Below are 20,000 nucleotides of genomic sequence, written 5' to 3' on the forward strand. Positions count from 1 at the left end.
CAACTTATCTTTTTATATGTGGATTTCCTATTCAGATTCATTGCCCACAAAAATAAAGTTGGACCAAAAATAACCGGAATCACTAGTATATTATAGAGGCTTTGTTATATAATGAAAAATCTATATAAAAGGGGACAAATACCTCATAGTTCCAAAGTTAACGTACCCAGGCTGTTGTACATGTGTAATGATATGCCACTGTACTCAATCTGAATATTTGTCATATTTATGCCATATGTGAAATATATACCATATTACTCGTTGACTGTGACCATAATTTGCATTTCCGCAAGAAAAACATGACTTGGAACAGACTTGTCAAGGAATCTGGATATTTTTTTCTCCTTTAGGGTAGTTTCTCTTACCATAATGACTCGTATTTTCACACTGAAGTTACTTAGTGGAAATGTGAAATGCAAATGGTCTTGAAGTGCATAAGATTTATATGTTTTTCTATGATATTTTATGCCTCTTTATAAAACAATTTAAAAAGGTTCAAAAATATATATAATACCTGCAAGATACAGCAGATTGAGTTTTAAATATGCAACTGATAATTAGCAAAATCTAATGTTTAACATATAATGCTATAATGTAACTATCTTTATTTAGGTATCATAATCCAAGACATGAATGTTCATATTCATAATGATACTATAAAACTGATTTATTTCTTGTATTTTATTATAAAAGTTCAACAAACCAACCCTTATAACTGTAAGGGGGAAAAGGAAGAACAAAAGAGAGATCTATTTACAAATAACAAAATATACACTTTTACTGTACAAGTTTTACACTGTTTCAGTAACAACTTCTGATTTCTATGAATGAATTGCATTTAATGACTAATTATGAGGGTGTCATATGTCTTTATGCTATGCCAGCAATCTTCATAACTGCTTCTCGATACTTGGCTAATGTTGTTTCGTCCTCCCCTGGAAAAGAATAAAATATTTCAATTACTTTTGGAGAAATGTTCAATCATTTGAAACCAACTGCAGTTGAAATCAAGAATGAATATTCAAATATAAAAATTACTAAATCTAAAAGAAGAATGTCTAATAAATTCTGATGTTTCTTACAGTGAATTGTATATAGAAAAGAGCTGCTATTTTCAGTAATGCAATAAGGATGAATGAGAACAATGTGACCAAAATATTAATACAAACCAATGAATACATATAGATATTCCTATTTTTGATATGAGAGTATTTCTCTGGTAAAGTAAATGCACAAAATAAAGCTGAATAAAAAATAAAAAAGGAACAAGAGAATAGAAAAAAAAGCCAAAACAAAAGCAAAAGCAGAGAAGGAAATATCACCCACCCTCATTGTGCAACTCTGCTACAGCGTCTCTGTACTTGTCAACATCCGCTTCTGGCACTGGCTCTCCCTTGGCTGCTGCAATGACCTTGAGTGCTGCCTCTGAGGGACTGCCTTGCCACACGTAGCGCTCGTTGTCAGTCACTTCCTTCTCATGTTCCCAAGGCTCTGTTTTCTGTGAGGGAAAACATGCTATTTCAATCCCTTGAATGCAGTGATGCCTCTGTGGCATTATTGCACTAAAACAAAATCTCTCCTGATGTCAGATTGACCCTTCATATCGTGGGTGATCTCCCACTTTAAATGACAAGCTACTGGTTTTGAAGTGTTGTTGGTCCCAAAGAGATTTCCATTTATTTTTATGAATTCTGAAGGTTAATACCCTTTTAATCCCCCTCCTTTCTCTTCAAATTTGTTGAAAACCTCTATTATTTTCTTTCTTTTCTACAAGTGTGAATATGTGTATGTACATTAGAGACAGGAATTCGTACAGAATCTGGCACCGAGGAAAGGTTTGAGGATTGTGGAGTTTCTATGGTTGACATGGGATAGGATTGGTTTCTAAGAGGTTTGCATGTGTGTGTGTATGTATGGGTATGAGAGTAAGTGTGTTGTGGAGGTATAAGTATGGGTGTGTGGGGGTATGGTTACATGTGGGGGTATGGTTACGTGTGGGGGTATGGTTACGTGTGGGGGTATGGTTTGGTGTTGGGCTATAGGTATGGGCATGTGGGTTTGTGTATGTCTGTGAGGGTATGGGTAGGTGGGTATGGGTGTGTGAGAGTGGGTATGGGTGCATGTGTGTGGGCGGGTGTGGGTATGGGTTTGTGTGAATGGGTATGGGTGCATGTGTGTGGTTGGGTGTGGATATGGGTGTGTGGATGGGCATAAGTGTGTGTGGGTGGGCATGAGTGTGTATGTGTGGGTATGATTATAGGTAGGGGTATGGGGTATTGGTATGGCTGTGTATGTGTGTGAGTGTGTGTGTGTGTGTGTGTGGGTGTGAGCATGTGCATGTGCATCTTCATTTTTATGCTACTTAGCCTGGCTGTCACCATGTCCAAACTCCTACAATATTGCATATGAATTTTTAATTGATTCTATGCATGGTGTAAAATAAATGTCTTACAAAAAATGACTTATAAAACATTAAAGAAACTGAATTCACAATCCTCACTATCAAAAATCCTGCATCCCCTCCCCTCGATATAGTTAATGAGAGACAAACTTCTTTATAGACAATTCCATCCATACAGACATATACGCACATGTTTCCTCAACTATGACCAAAGAGATGCAGTTCCCTTACCAAAGCTTCATTGTACAGGACTGTCAGCAAGTAATGACAGTAATCTCTGTTCTGCTGGGAGAGTGGGCACCTGTCAGCCACCAGAGTTAAGCAGTCAGTTGCTGGGTCATAACGGTCACCCACCAGTCGCAGCAGCTTGTCCCGTGCATGTGTGTCAAGGTTAAGACTTCGGAGATGAACCTGGAAGGGATGGTTGTGTGTGTGAGAGAGTACCGTGATGTTCATTTTTGTTGTTTTGGTAATGTCTGTCTTTTCTTTGATTATGTATTGTGAACATAATATTTAGGATTATAATATTATGAGGATGTTAAGCTCCACAGATAAACATCCTGGGGATGCTTTTGTGCCATATTAGGGTTTCTACAATTCTAGACTTTGTACTATAAGATGAATTAAATAACTGCATTTTAGGATCTTGCTAAGTTGAAAAGACTGAGACTTTAGAGTCCTGACCTAAATATTGTGATCAAAATTCATGTATGGATTAGTCTAATATATATATTTCTAAATCATCATAATTCATTTCTATATCAAAATATCATAATTACAATCAATAGACATAAATCCATACCAAACGAAATTCTCTCATACTCTGAAAAAGTATAAATGCTTCACAATTTAACTCCAATTCATGAATCACCATCAACAATCTGCTCACCTTCAGGGTTACGATTCTGGACTTGGGGTCGCGTATGCTGGGGGACGAGTGCAGATATGAGCTCTTGGTCATTGTCACAGGGAAGTGCTTCTCCTGCTTCTCAGTGTTTTCTAGGCCAGCTGGCCAGGGAGTGCAGAATTCTGGAATAAAAATAATATTGATTTTTTCCCCCCAACAGTCCAGAAGAAAGGATAGAGAGAAAGAGAAGGAATAATAAACCAGAAGAGATATTTAACTAAATAATATCAATAATGGCAATGATAATTCTGATGCTTCAGATGGTGGTGATGATAATTCTTTGATATTTGTGATAACAACAATAACAACAACAGCAACAAAAAAACTAAAAACATCAACACTGACATATAAGGCCTCACATACAACAATAAAACAGTTACACTCTTATCACACTAAAAATCTATTGTCTTAGGCCTTATATATCTTTCCTAAAACATTATTTTTCTCCCTCTTCATCTCTATAAAAAAATATGTCAAAGTTTTACTATGTGAGAGGAGTCATCATCTTTCACCTTTTAACAATAAGATGAGAAAATTTCCATGACATCATTGCTATTGAATATTTAACAACAACTGATAGGAGATTTGCCTTTCCATATCATGTTTAACAAATTTGTGGAGAACTAGATGCAAAGAAAGAAATGTATGGGAATTACACATAATTTGCAAATAAAGGGCCAAGTAAATATATAAATCAAGACATCCTGTTATTTCCATATTCTATCTTGATTTCAAAAACACATTTTCCCGCAAAAAGAGGAGAAAGACAGGGGTAAAAACAAACAATCAAACAAACAAAAAACAAAGACAAAAAACAGAAAATAAATAATCAGATACCTAAAAAGAAAGAAAGAAAAAAATTCACACAACTGATTGCCAAGAACCAAACAACACTCACTCTTGAGAGCCTCACACTGCCTCTCAATAACTGGGGGCGTGAGGTGGAGGAAGTTGGGGATCTTCATGAGCTCAGCATTGCCCCACTTGTCGGGAGGAGCTTGGCCCTTCGCCGGGTAGCCCTGACGTACAGCCAGGGGTACAGTGGCAGGATGGAAGGAGCGAGGTGCTGGCCAAACATTGCCCCAGTCCTGATCAGTTGCCTGACGTTTGTACCTGGAGGAAAGTTTGGGGTCTTTCAGTATGTTAAAAGGCATTTGTTGTATGTGCAAAGACAGGAGGCTTTAACATTCTCCTTCTGCTGAATAAACAGGTATTAAGATATACAGGAGAACTAAGAGACACACACACACACACACACACACACACACACACACACACACACACACACACACACACACACACACACACACAGCTATCTATCTATGTACCTTTCTATTTATAAACTGCTAGAACCTTTTCTGAGTCTTTCTTGCTTACATCACTTAAAAAGAGATGTGACAAAATATAAATGACAACAAGTATTTAGGTATTCAATATGTAAGACAACGCAGAGTACATTTTCTTCCATAACTATACCCTTATACCAATTTGACAGCAAAACTTAAAACAATTTTTAATATAACTGTAATAAGCTTTCAGTTGAAGAGGTGACCAAAATTTTGCGATCTCAAGCAAGATTAAACTGTGATGCAAGAAAAGAATCTTATACATTATTTATACACACAGAAGAATGAGAAACCCCATGGCTCACCTTGGGGGAAGTGTAGGCATCTCCCGCTGTATCCTCTGAGCCCGACGTTGAATTTTTCTCCCTCCCAGCTCCAGGGTTCGGAATTCCTCATCTTCTGTAAATTTGCAAGAACAAAATTAAATAAATCATTGTTTGTCCTTACACAGTATTATGGGATATAGTTATCGAGTGCAATGTATGGAGACCAAAGGGCAAAAAATATCATGCTTTGATCAGCAATCTATGTCTTCTGTAAAACATAGTGGATTTTATAGTGCATTACAAAATATAATATTTTCACTAATAATTCAACCATAAAATACATATAATATGAATATATAAATGTAAATTCTACTTTTCATAAGCAAATAATAAGTAATTCTATGTGAAATCCACCACTGATAAACCCTCTATTTCACAGATTTTGTTCAAATCCGGCACATATATTCACTTTGATGTGGAAGACCTAAATTTCAAACTTCAAGTTAATCAAGCTTTCGGGGACAAAAATACAGAATTTTAAAAATTAAAGTATTTCAGGATTTTGCACAGCTCCCCAAAAGGAAAAATTGTAGTATTTTCTTTTATAATAACCCCAGGAAGGCCAGTGAGGGCTCATTTTGAAGTTCTCTGAGATATGTCCAAAAATGCATTTGGACCAGTGCTAGGGAGAGTATAGGCATCTTTTCCGGATGCCTTTAGGGTGTCTCGTGACACGACGTGACACCAAAAGCTGTCTCGTGATCGGAGGCGAGACAGGCCTCTAAGCTCTGCCCATTTCTGTGACGTAATGGGAATGGCCGCGGTTGACGGTTTGCTATTTAACTGTACTAGTTATTTTTCTGACAGGTAAACAGTATTTTGGAATATGATATCCAAGATGGCTTTTGATAGCTTATGGAGGGTAATGTGGTGTTATAGATATCCAATATAAGTACAAATATGCATGACACATCGGAAGTAGGAGAAATGCATCTGGCAACTCATAAATGTTTACCGCCTGCTCGATTCCTGTCGCGTGAAAGGTGTCGCGATTCCCGTAACCCCTAGAAAAGATGCCTTATGTTATGAAATGTACTTGAAAAACAAACATTGTCTTCTGTTTGGCCCTGAGAATTAGTTCCTTCCCCCCCTGCCTGATTCTTGTGCCAATCAGTTGTTTAATCATCAAACTATTCAGGGTAAAAAAATCAGAGTGGGACATTAAAAGGGTTTTGAAGCTATGACTCTTTTTATTGTAGCAAGTATGCAATGATCAAATACATTACAATCATGGTATGGGTATGGTATTAGTATATATAGGACGATTCGGCATGACATATGCAGTTTAGCAATGTATAGCAACTATTTCCATGGGGTGAAAACAAACCCAGAGTCCTCCAGTTCCATTATATAATTTTCCATGCAAAAAGTGTTCTAATATGTATACGTGGTCTAAGTAGTCATAAATCCATTTAATTTCCTTTTTGGTCTCATTCATAAACTACCAAGATATTAAAATGAGAAAATATTAATTAGTCAATGTATCTTTCAGAATAAAACGATATAGAGTGGATAATAGTTCTATTACTTATACTCTACTTTTCACTACTAAATAGCCTTTTATGCATTATGAATAACAATTACCGTTTTCAAACAAAATAATAAATAACATTAATGAAAACTATAATAAAAATCATAACACAAAAAATCTTTCTATCCTATATGCCCTTTTCTTACCTGCTACTGCTTTAGACTCAGCATAATACGTCGCGGAAATGTGTAATCCACATGCTGGTGAACTTCGAAAGAGCTGCTGACGTGCAAATTCAGAGAATAATCGACATTTAAGTGACATTTTTGAAGCGGCTTCCACTACGGGAATCATGAGGGAGACGAGGAACTATAAATGAGAGAACCGTTGATTTATACAATGTAGAATCCGATCATCTTATGTTTCGTATTTTATTGGTTACAGATACCTTCGTATACACTCCTATAACACAGTGTATTTATCAACTGATATAAGAAAATGACACTTCTTTAAAATGTAATAAGTAATAATTGCGTAAAATGAATAAAATTGCAATGGTTTCATCTTCGACTTTGAAGAACCCTATTTCCTCAGTTGTATTTCGATCCTCTTGTATACACACATTTCCTCATCTATAGTGTTTACAAGAGCAGACGAGATATTGGTTTTCTTTGAATTTGAAAGAGGAACTATTTCATTTTTACTTTTATTATCTATTTAAATATCTATCATAATCATATAAAAATACTCGTGTTGACAATTTTCTTAATTAAAATACTAAATTTTAGGGCCAAGAATAAAGTTCTAATTGTTGTATATATGTATATATACACACGCTCGCGCGCACACACAAACACACACACACACACACACACACACACACACACACACACACACACACACACACACACACACACACACACACACACACACACACACACACACACACACACACACACACACACACACGCACGCACACGCACACGCACACGCACACGCACACGCACACGCACACGCACACGCACACACACACATGCACACACACACACGTATATATATCATAGGTGTAGGAAGGTACTTTGAAGTGGGGGGAAGGGGCAAAGAAGGTTCTCCCCAAAATAGCCGGGGCCCTGGGGGCTATACGCCATTGGCGGAGCTTCCGGAAGCTCCTGGAATTTTAAAGAGATAACTCTTTAATTTCTGTACTAACATGTCAGACATTTTTATTTAAATAATATTTGACACTGGTTATTCCATTATGAAAACTAGACTCAGTTGCAGCTGCCCTCTCAGTTGCAAGGAGTTTTCAACTGTTGCAACTTATCTGGGGGAACTTTACATGACTTGAAGGTCGCCCTCAAATGGTATTTAATTTCAGTCCACCGAAAGAGCGTTGACCGGAAAGCCGTCGTAAGTCCCAAGGAACGCTGGGTAATTTGAGCCTCAACACTAAACGGATCACACTTTTTTTTCAGCAGGATAGGAAAGAATGGAGACAGTTGAATAAGCTAGCTGAAGCTTAGGAAGGGAAGGTCAGAAATTGAAGCAAAGAGAGATGTAGAAGTAGTAGGGCAGACCTACTTGCTGCTTATTTGAACTTTATTTACAAAGTTATTTACAAATCAAAGGTTATGTACAGATTAGTTGAACTGGTGTACGTATTCAGAGATGCTGCTTTTCTTAGACGATTGTTGCGTAGTCCGGCATCGGCTCTCCGCTCTCGATGCAGAGCGATATTCGTCTCCACCACGAGTGGTCGTTCTCAAGAGGGAAGTTGTTCTCTTCGAGTGATCGTGCCGTCAGTTCTCCGTCTATGGCTTCCAATTTGTCCCAGACTTTTCTTGCCAAGTTGTAGAGTCTGGTGATTATTGCCTCCACTTTGTATTTGTTGTGCAATTCTGCTATTGATAGCAGATTATCTTCCTCGTTCCTCCTTGTTGCTGTCCGAAGGACTCTGTTTTGGAATTGTTGCATCTTGGTTATGTTAGTTTTCGATGAGATGCACAGGGGAATGGCCGGGTACTCCATGATTGGTCTAATAAGGGTTTTGTAGAAGTGGAGTTGTATCTTTGAACTCATTTTCGCAAAACGTTTGAGTTTCGTGTACTGGAACTTGGCCGTTGCAAGTCTTCGTTTTATATGTGATGATACTCCGCGTGTATCAAGGGGTGAGGCAGAGTTATGTATTTTTTCTTGGGTATTGCTTTATTCATTGCATTTTCAATCGTTGCATACCAGCTATCGATTTTACTGTCTACATATTCTTTATTAGCTGTGAGCTCTTCTCCTGTAGGTTGCTCCATATGTTCTATTTTTCTTTTGAATTGTTCCCAGTCAGCCCTTTTGTAGTCAAACATTTTTGCTTGCGGGATCATGATGGGTGACGTCGCCAGGGTGAAGATAATAGGAATGTGATCCGATGTTGTTAGTGGACCTTCTTGTATGGCATAATTCATGTGTATATTTCTATTTCCCAATATGATGTCAGGTCTTCCTTTCCCTCACGCACTTACGAAAGTGTCCAAGTCTGGTCCAAGGTGGGTGATTGTGTTGCGGTGGATCAGGTTAATCAACTCGCTGCCCATTAGATTATTATTACTTTGTCCGAGTGAGCGATGTCGGGCATTTAGGTCGGCTATTATGTAAGCCGGAATGTTCCTTCTCATGATTTTCATGATGTCCGGGTATGGGAACTGGGGTCGTCTAGGTGGCATGTACGCCGTCCCGAGAACAAAGCTTCCTCGGTCTGTATATAGTTCTACTGCGAGAAAATCTTCTGTAAAATCATCGATGACTCTGTGTTTTATGTTTCTTTTCACAGCAATAGCAAGTCCGGCGTCGCCTTCATTAAAAATGTTTCTGTGGTAAACATTGTACCCTAATAGTTTAATAGTTTCATCATAGCTTAATAGTTTCATCATTCTGTAGACAGTGGGCATTAATTAATATTGCGTCTGGGTCTTCTGTCAAATACATGTTTGACAGTTCATGTTTTCTTGTACGCCAGTTTAGGACATTGTGTTGAATTATTTTGTATCTATTTATGGTCATAGTGTAAGATTATATAATGTCAGGATCTGTAGAGGATTTTCTGGCAGTCTGCTGCTCTGCTCTCGTTCCATTAACAATTCTGTCGAAGGCTTGATTACTGACGTATTGTATTCTGTATGCAGTGAGATCAATAGTCCTGTTTAGTATGTTATCCTCCTTGATGAAGTTGGTCATCAAAGATATCGTGGTGGAGGTATGTGTATTTAATGATATTTGACTGCATTAATTTTACTAGATCATTGTGTGTAGATCGTCTAGGGATGTATCCGATGCTTTCCTCTCTCGCCCGAAGTCTTATTTCTGGCAGTCGATGTAATCTGAACTCTTTAGCCTTTGTAACATCTCGTCTCTCTTGAAAGTCCTCTTGATTTTGATGATGTGGATGCTGGTCGATTGGTGGCGGTAAACGATATTCCTCTTCGTTGATTTCCTCTCGTTGTGCATTATTTGTTGCTAACTTTTTCGTTTTTGATACCGTTTCTTGGGTTGGAGTAGTTTCTCGATTTCTCTTGTTGTTTCCTTCTTCTTGTTCCATCTCTGTTTCGTCGCCATTCGTCATTTGTCGGTACATTGTTGTTCGTATTTGTTAATACTCCAAGTGTTTCAGTTGCATGTACTTGGTCAGGGAATCTGACCTTGGGGAGATTGTTTAGGGCGTACATTTTATCTATTGTTTTCTGGAAACTGCCTTGTTCTCTGGCTTCCTGAGTATATGCAAATAATATCGCACTCATTATGCAGGCAGCTGCGTTCGGTGGGAGAGAACTCAGCATCGTTTCCGCGTTGAAGGTGGTAGTTACATTGTTCCTTGCTCCATTATAATTGGTAGTTGCTGCTGTTGCCCCCGCGTAGGTTGTTTGGCGGGATGTGTCAGCGGTGATCTTTTTTCTCTCAGCTTGCCTTTGCTCTTTCGTTCTTTCTTTGATAATTGTTTTTCGTGTTGGGCATTTAGCGGCAAGTGTTCGGTGGTTACCGTTGCAGTTTAGACATTTCTTCGTGTTTTCCCTGCAATCCTTGTACGTGTGATCATTAGAGGCACATTCGGAACAAGCTTTGTAAGCGTCCGTCTCCTTGCAATCTTTGACGAGGTGATCGTATGTGTAACATCTGTAGCAAGGAACAAGGTTGATAAATATGTCCTTTTCTACGAATCTAGGAGGCATAGATTGGAATAATATTAATATTCCGTTTTCTAATGCTCGTTTTGCCATTTGGGTGGATTCAAATCTTATTTTTAAGATAGAGGGTGCATTAGGTATTTTAATAACCTGCTCTATCTTAGCCCAAGCATTTTCATTTTCTATATTCTCTTTAATTTCTTCTTCGCTGAACTCAGTGATTTGCTTGTCGACGTTCCGTATGACTATCGTTCTCATGGCATCATATTCAGGTGGGTCTTGAATCTCGAAGTGATGCTTCAGGAAGGTGGCTTTGCATTCCTTAGACATCATCTCGATTGTTTGGTCGTTAGCAATCACAAAGTAGGCATGTTTGTGATCATCTACTTTAGAAATAGTTATTTTTGAGTGACCTATGCATTGCCATAGTTCTGCTCTCCTATTTGGATTAGCAGGTTTTTTAAATCTTTTATTCTGATTCTTGGCACTGTGAATCAGTTGAAAGAGTTGTAATGGCAGTTCATGTTGCCTTATGGTTGTTTGGCTGAGCTTCTCTCGCCCAGAGAGGGCAGTGCTGCCTCGGTTGTTTGCGGGCAGTTTGGCAATTAGCCTAATTAGCCTTCCGTGTAAGCTCGCCGTTTCTGTACAACTCTATCTTTAAGCCAACTTATTTAGGATGGCTATTTAATTCTATTTCCTAGCTATGCCGGCACTGAACAGGTGTCATGAGCCGGGACGGTGACGGCGACCTTACACCTAGGAAGGAGTTTTTAGACCACAAGGGCTACCTCCCTAAAATGCAAGGCGGGTCATAGCGTACAGGAGCACCAGTAGGAACGTGTTACCGGTCCGGGTACCCTGAGCTTTTCTGAGCGGATCACACTATTTATTTGAGGAGTAGGGGGGGGGGGCGGAAGATGGGTCCCGCCCCACTCCGCTCTAGACTACCATTTTCCTACTTCTATGTATATGAGTGTGTACATGTGAGTGTATATATGTATGAATACGCACATAGATGTATGTGTGGTTATATATACATATATATACATACATATATATATATATATATATATGTGTGTGTGTGTGTGTATGTGTCTGTGTGTATGTGTGTGTGTGTGTGTGTGTGTGTGTGTGTGTGTGTGTGTGTCATATCATTTGCGTGCATGTGTGTGTAATATATGATGTGTGTATATATATATATATACATATATATATACATACATACACACAAACACACACACATACATATATGTCATTGTCATCACCATCATCAATATCATTATTATCATTACCCTCATTACTGTGATCATTATCATTATCCGCCTTCTCTCCATTACCATCATTATAATTATTATCCTCAGTATTGTTATTATTATCATTATCCTCCTCATTATCATCGTTATTACTATCATCATCATTCTCAATATTATTATTTCTCTTACTGTTATCATTACCATCATCACCGTTATCACTATTACTACTTTTATCATCATAATCATAATTAGTATCACTATAATCATATTGTTATTATCATTATCATCATAATCATTATTATTTTCACTGAAATCTATCATTACTATCATTATAATCGCTATTATTATCATTATCTTTTTCATTATCATTGCTAGTCTTATTAGTATTGTTATTAATATAACTATCATTATGATTATCATTATCATCAGAATTGTTATCAGTATTATCAATATTATTATTACTATCATCATTATCATTATTATCATCATCATTATCAGTATTACTATCATTATTATCACATCATAGTTATTTAACTTTCACCATAGTTATTACTACTCTTATTATCATCATATTTGTTATTTGGGCTGTTATCCTCGGCATCATTATAATCATCACTTTTGTTGGTTGTAGTATCATTATCACTATCATTTCTATCATTATTGTTTTTGCTATCATTATATGTACATGTATGTATGTACCTCTAGTATCACTATTATTATCATTATTTTTACTTTTTCATTCCTTTAATAATCATCATTACCATTAATATCACAATTGGAATTTAAATTATTATTACTGTTATAGTAATTATTACTTTAGTTACATTATTGCTATAATTATTTATATTTTCGTCATCATTATCAGTAAGACTATTTCTCTGATTATGCCTTTTATCTTTAACATGGACCATGAATTAGATTGTTTACTTTGAAGTTGAATAATAGTCAGTGTATCATTTATGCATGAGGCAATCAAACCTCAATAAAGTATATTATATATATTATATGCAAAGTTGTATATGTGAATAATTCTGGGGAATGGTGTCCATTGCTTTAATTCAGATTCTTAAAGGGATTCGTAAAAAAAAAAAAAAAAAAAGTTAAGAACCACCGACCTATCCCTTGGTTTACGGATTAAATTTCTGAAAACCTCTGAGAGGCGGTAAAAAAATAAAGATATAACTGATTGGGCGTTTTCCCCCCTTTCTTTGTTTAACAGTTTATTAATTTCTTGAAACATGTGACATGCGGTAAAAAAATAACATAATAATAAAAATGACAAAAAAACTACACGCCTTGAATCAGTATTGATCTTGTGCCCACAGACAGGGATGATTTTAGCAGAACCAGTGACATATTGTGCCTCAGACAAACGGCAAATACCATTGATTGCGGAGGTTTCTATAAGTTAAATCTATAGGATCCAGCACCTTCAGATGTACTTCGATTCGTGTATACATTACCGGAAAGCGAATGGGACGGTTATAATTTTATGTTACATCTGCGTTGATTCATTTTCAGGATGACTGGCTATGTTGAACATTGGCGGTAAAATAATGAATAAAAAAAGTTGATTTTACAAGTCCTTATTTTGTTCACATCGGAATCAAATCGTAGCGGAAAAAGTAAAGTCGATTTCTCAGCTATTTTTATTTTCGAAAATTGGGAAAGGCAAGTCCGGCGGATCCGTAACCCAAGGAATGAAATAAATGTTACCTTTAGTGAATATCTGAAGATTCTAACCCGAAGTCTCTGATTCATAGAATTATACAGTTAATCATATTTTCCCTATTAATTGAAGTATCTTACACTTGGAACTATATTCGGTGTAAATGTACACTTAGAGTGAAAGCATTTTGGTGTAAAATGGGCATATAATTCACATTAGATATTAAAGAATCAGCACCCATACACACAGTGCGATTATTACCATTATCATTATTATTATTAATAAACCTTTTTCTTTTGCCATTAAACAATTGAACAATAGATCTTTTTTGATTTTATTTATTTTCTGAATCCATGCAGCAATCAATTACTATGAATCGAGAGCTTAAGAAACTTTTCAACAACCATATAGATGTGGCTGCTTCCAAGCTTTCAATAATGCGACTGAAACCATCATCATTCGAAACAATCAACAATCTTTGGAATCAATAGCATCCACGAATATTCAATTTTTCAGTATACCCACATCAAATACTAACAAAACAATGAATTCTCGTACGAACATAATAACCATATAATGTCTTCAATACCTAGATTAAACATAATATTACTCAAAAGGAAACAAAGGAAAATGGAGGGAGGTGGGAGCTGGGGTAGTTGCTGCCACAGACCCATTGCCAGTATCCAAGTAGTTCTTGTGTCGCGCCTCCTTCACTCCCTGAGAATGACTTGTTTTGGGGGCGTCACGGGACATCTTCATTGTTATCAGCTCGCTTCCGAAAATAACACGAAAGCGTAACCACACAGAAATGTGGTTTTGTAGTAAAAATGTCAGTGACCTCCTCTTTTGGCTCTCTCAAGGTCATCATTGGGCTCACTTCAAGCAGCATCACTATAGAATGCAGAGTTTCAACCGTTTTCGTGTTGGTATACTTGCACCATGGAATATGCCATGGGGTGCTGAGCTCCAAAGTCTGCTGTAACTACGAGTTAATCTTGTTACCCTCTGTAGGCCTCGATAATGCGTTCAAGATCAACTTGGCGACGCACTGTGTACGGGAAAAGCTGCACACTCGTAAGGAAAATATCTTGTGATAATAATAATAATCATAATGATAATAGTAATAATAATAACAATAATGATAATCATATTTGGTATTATTGGAAATGCAACCCCACCTAATTTAAAGAATCTGAGTTTACCATGTAGTAGAACACACCCTTTTCTGCGCAAATTGATAATAATGGTGTTATAGAGGGTATGAAATCCACGATTTCCAAGGAGCCATAGAAACCTTACGCCTCCAGCACCGAGACAAAATGACGAAAAGTCGTTAATAGCGACGGGAAATCGGACGATTTGTAGCGGATGACGTATGCGAGGGAAATCAAATGAGCCAATTAGATTCGTGTGTGAACGTGACGTGAACATAGACACTTAATAGAACCAATCAGATATGGAATAGATCATCACGTGACAATAGAAGCTGGGCCTAGGAGAAGCCTTTTGAAATTCAAATCAGTTCCATCATGGCTAGACAGTGTGTAGGTTGTGAGAACAATTATTTCGATTTCAACGCGAAATATCAAAATAACGAAGCAAGCTACGAGATCACGGTGTACTTCCAGTTGAAGTACAATGCCCACACTGCAGGACATCGTGTCATTACAGATATGACAGACATCAGTGGGTTTGTGGTGCATGGACAAGGATTCAAAAAACAAAACGAAGAAAGCAGTGTAACTTTCCTGTAAGCGATCGCTATTCCCGTCAACAACGACCTGGAATACCACGACGATCCCAGTGACCCGCAGCCTGGCCCGGGTCACTAGGCCAGGCTGTTCCTGGGTCTGGGCTCTCTCCTGCCGGAACATACGAGGTGAAGTTTTTGCAGACCAGGCGGGGGTGGGAGGGGGCGGTAGCCACCCCCATGAAGGGGGTTTAAAGGGGCGAACCCCCCTATAGGTACTGAAAACGTGTCAGGTTTGACCGGGCTCTATCCTGCCGGAACATACCAGCTGAAATAGTATCATTATTACGATTATTATAGGCATCTTTTCCGGTGGCAATTAGGGTGTCGCGAGACGCAACGCGACACCAAAAACTGTCTCGTGATCGGAGGCGAGACAGACCTCAAAGCTCCGCCCATTTCTGTGACGTAATGGGAATGATCGCGGTTGACAGCTTGCTATTTTACTGTACTGGTTATTTTTCCGACAGGTACACAGTATTTTGGAATATGATATCCAAGATGGCTTTTGATATCTTATGGTGGGTAGTGCGGTGTTATAGATATCCAATATAAGTACGAATATGCATGAAATATCCAAAGTAGGAGGAATGCATCTGGCAACTCGATTAAAGTTAACCGTCTGCTCGATTCCTGTCGCGCAAGAGGTGTCGCGTTTCCCGTAACCGCTGGAAAAGATGCCTTATCATATCATCACTGGTATTAGCATCGCTAATATTATTATTATCATTATAATCATCATCATTATTATTATTATCATTATATCATTGTTATCATTATCCTCATTATCACTGATATTTTTATTGTTATAATTATCATGTTTAGTATAGTTTTTCTCAGCTGTTTTAAGCGCTGTTATTATCATCATTATCATTTTTATTATCTTGTATAATGTTCATTGTTCTTGTTCTTCTGTTATTATCATCAGCATCATTATGTTTCTTATCAGTAAAATATTGATGATAATAATAATGATAATGATAATAATAATAATAGTAATAATGATAAAGAAAATAATAATTTTACTATTATCTATTTTATTATCATTATCACTATTCCTATCATTATTACTACTATCCATTCTATTATCATTATCATTATTACTATTACTATCATCATTTTTACTGATATCACCATTATCATGATTACTCTTATTACCATTATTACATTTGTTATCATTATGAATTTTTTTTTTACAACTCTATAATGTGTTTCAAGTTCCATATTTAAGTCTTCTACCAGGGATAGAAAAATACCTTGAGTACTTGAATTTTACTTCATAAAACAAAACAACAGATGTGCAAAAATAATTAGTAAGAAGCGTGGAAATATGCGAATACACTTTGCATTTTTTTCCGATTTGGTTTATATCTGTACAGAGGTATAACCTTAATGGCAAAATGTTTTTAAAAGGCTTAACGTTATTGAAAATCTACAATAAATCATACAAGTAATGAAAAAATTTTGAATATGACAAATGCCCAAGGAACTCATCAGTCCGACTGAATAAATATAGGTTAGTGAAAACTTAACTTCGGTATTTTCATACAATCAGTCTTATTTATTAGTAAAATATGTTAATTTACGAAGTTTAATATGTTCTCGTATAAAGACATAAATAGAGCAAGGTCAGTTATCAGCTACAGGAAATAACCTTTGCTATAAGAAATAAGTACAAAACATAATTGAGTGTATAATCACATGAATATGGGCACTTTATCAATGAAAAATAGAATACCAAAAAATTTCAGCTCTAAAGTGCATTTTCAAAAATCTTTTGTTTTTAATTCGAATATGACGTTGTTTCATAAATGTGATCACATGAATTATGGTAAAATGTCACTTTACAATCATGTAAACGGGAAAATGAGTTCAATGATTGCATGAAAGAATAGACTATTGTGTTTGTGTGTGTGTTCATAAATCTAACTAAACATACGTGTATATATATATATATATATATATATATATATATATATATATATATATATATATATATATATATATATATATATACATATATATATTTATTTATTTATTTATTTTTTATTTTTTTTTTTTATTTTTATTTATTTTTTTTTTTTTTTTCCTGCTGAAAATGTTTGCACAGCATCAAAACAGATAAATTTGGTGGTATCTGCCTGAGCTTTTTTCTTCTTTATAACTGTTACAGCTATTTGTCCGATAAATACTACAGTAGGACTCCTATTTATAAGTTTACGAATAAACAAACAATAGCTGGACTAGAATTTTCAGCAGTATGATTTTTCCTTGGCTTACACTGTCTCACTGGAAGTGTTACCAGAAAATATTTGAGATTTTATCTTCGATATCCACACCCAGACTTGATCGAAATGTGCACGTATATATGAAAACACATGGACACGCAAATAGAAACAATGACTGATTAATTGATAGAAATATATATATATATATATATATATATATATATATATATATATATATATATTATATAGCGAGATGTGTTACACAACATGAGTAGGCCTATATGTATAGGGTACCCTGGCAACTATCGCCGGTTCCACGGATAACCTACCAAAACAAATTCTTCATTAATAACTAGGGCTGTGCCAAATCAAAATTCAGATTTTAGAAAACTGGCTTTTTTCTTCCAGTGCACTATTTCATGTAATTATGATAGTTTATTCACGTTTTTGCAAAGTGCCAAATCAAAGATGCTCTAGGGTGGGTGGTGTACAGAGTGGAGATCTAATGATTGATGTGAAACGTGAGGATAAACAGATTCCGTTCATTCTGTCAAAAGTTGCTGTAATTTCTAAGCAACTCGTACAGCTGTGGGAACTTTCATATTAGACACTTTCATGCTAGTCAATTCGGAAATCCCGTTTGCTGAATTCCCTTGAATAGGAAGTTCAGCTCCAGCTAACCATACATGACCATCAGTTCCAAGTTTTGGTTGTGTGCCACCAATTTCATCGTTATTTTTAACGGTCTTATTTCTTGAACCTCTCTTGGCAAGTTCCTTGGAGAGTTTTCCTTCATCTACTAACACATCCACAGGACATTTGGAGTCGAACTGTCGATGCCTGTCATGGGTCTCTGAGATTTCACCAAACTGGCCTTCTTGTTTCAGATGATCACTGTTTTTCTTCCCTGTTCTTCGTCTACCTTGTTTTTGTGCAAATTCCTTGTAATATTCTGTATCCTTGGACAGGTCCCCTTCAGTTTTAAGATTGGCTCCTTGTCTTGGAGCCAAAGTACGGTTAGCATCTAACTGGCGATGTTTGTCATGAGTTTCAGTGATTTCGCCGAAATCTCCTTCTTGTTTCAAGTTGTCGTCATTTTTCTTTCCTGTCCTTCTTCGTGTTTCTCTCTGGACAAATTCATTGTAATATTCTGTATCCTTGGACAGGTCCCCTTCTGTTTTGAGATTGGCTCCCTGCCTTGGAGCCAAAGTACGTTTAGCATCTAACTGGCGATGTTTGTCATGTGTTTCAGTGATTTCACTGAAATCTCCTTCCTGTTTTAAATGGTCACTAGTTTTCTTCCCTGTTCTTCGTCTACCTCCTTTTTGAGCAAATTCATTGTAATATTCTGTATCCTTGGAAAAGTCCCCTTCAGTTGTTAGATTGGCTCCCTGTCTTGGAGCCAAAGTACGTTTAGCATCCAACTGGCGATGTTTGTCATGTGTTTCAGTGATTTCACCGAAATCTCCTTCCTGTTTTAAATGGTCACTAGTTTTCTTCCCTGTTCTTCGTCTACCTCCTTTTTGAGCAAATTCATTGTAATATTCTGTATCCTTGGAAAAGTCCCCTTCAGTTGTTAGATTGGCTCCCTGTCTTGGAGCCAAAGTACGTTTAGCATCCAACTGGCGATGTTTGTCATGTGTTTCAGTGATTTCACCGAAATCTCCTTCTTGCTTCAAGTTGTCGTTATTTTTCTTTCCAGTTCTCCTACGTGTTTCTCTCTGGACAAACTCTTTGTAATATTCTGTATCCTTGGAAAAGTCCCCTTCAGTTGTTAGATTGGCTCCCTGTCTTGGAGCCAAAGTTCGTTTAGCATCCAACTGGCGATGTTTGTCATGTGTTTCAGTGATTTCGCCGAAATCTCCTTCTTGCTTCAAGTTGTCGTTATTTTTTTTTCCGGTCCTCCTACGTGTTTCTCTCTGGACAAACTCCTTGTAATATTCTGTATCCTTGGAAAAGTCCCCTTCAGTTGTTAGATTGGCTCCCTGTCTTGGAGCCAAAGTACGTTTAGCATCCAACTGGCGATGTTTGTCATGTGTTTCAGTGATTTCACCGAAATCTCCTTCCTGTTTTAAATGGTCACTAGTTTTCTTCCCTGTTCTTCGTCTACCTCCTTTTTGAGCAAATTCATTGTAATATTCTGTATCCTTGGAAAAGTCCCCTTCAGTTGTTAGATTGGCTCCCTGTCTTGGAGCCAAAGTACGTTTAGCATCCAACTGGCGATGTTTGTCATGTGTTTCAGTGATTTCACCGAAATCTCCTTCTTGCTTCAAGTTGTCGTTATTTTTCTTTCCAGTTCTCCTACGTGTTTCTCTCTGGACAAACTCTTTGTAATATTCTGTATCCTTGGAAAAGTCCCCTTCAGTTGTTAGATTGGCTCCCTGTCTTGGAGCCAAAGTACGTTTAGCATCCAACTGGCGATGTTTGTCATGTGTTTCAGTGATTTCACCGAAATCTCCTTCTTGCTTCAAGTTGTCGTT

The 20,000-nt window shown here is 36.9% G+C and overlaps 2 protein-coding genes across 2 annotated transcripts in view; both read right to left on the reverse strand.

Annotated features, from left to right (window-relative positions):
- Positions 1-666: 666 nt before the first annotated feature.
- On the reverse strand, positions 667-6,825 carry mRpS35 (mitochondrial ribosomal protein S35). Its single transcript, XM_027359989.2, has 7 exons — positions 6,658-6,825; positions 4,960-5,053; positions 4,207-4,421; positions 3,291-3,430; positions 2,633-2,812; positions 1,327-1,498; positions 667-935 (listed from the first exon to the last, which is right to left on the reverse strand). Exons 1-7 carry the CDS (start codon positions 6,803-6,805, stop codon positions 871-873), a joined length of 1,014 nt encoding a protein of 337 aa, XP_027215790.2. The 5' UTR covers positions 6,806-6,825; the 3' UTR covers positions 667-870.
- An 11,028-nt stretch (positions 6,826-17,853) lies between these two features.
- LOC138860780 (transcriptional regulator ATRX-like) overlaps positions 17,854-20,000 on the reverse strand; it is a 6,314-nt gene continuing 4,167 nt past the window's right edge. Inside the window, exon 3 of the mRNA XM_070119113.1 lies at positions 17,854-20,000. This exon is cut by the window's right edge and continues 1,101 nt beyond it. Within this exon, the coding sequence (XP_069975214.1) occupies positions 18,090-20,000 (1,911 nt within the window). The 3' untranslated portion in view covers positions 17,854-18,089.

Source organism: Penaeus vannamei, chromosome 43 (genome assembly GCF_042767895.1).
Source record: "Penaeus vannamei isolate JL-2024 chromosome 43, ASM4276789v1, whole genome shotgun sequence".
Classification (NCBI taxonomy): Eukaryota; Metazoa; Arthropoda; class Malacostraca; order Decapoda; family Penaeidae; genus Penaeus; species Penaeus vannamei.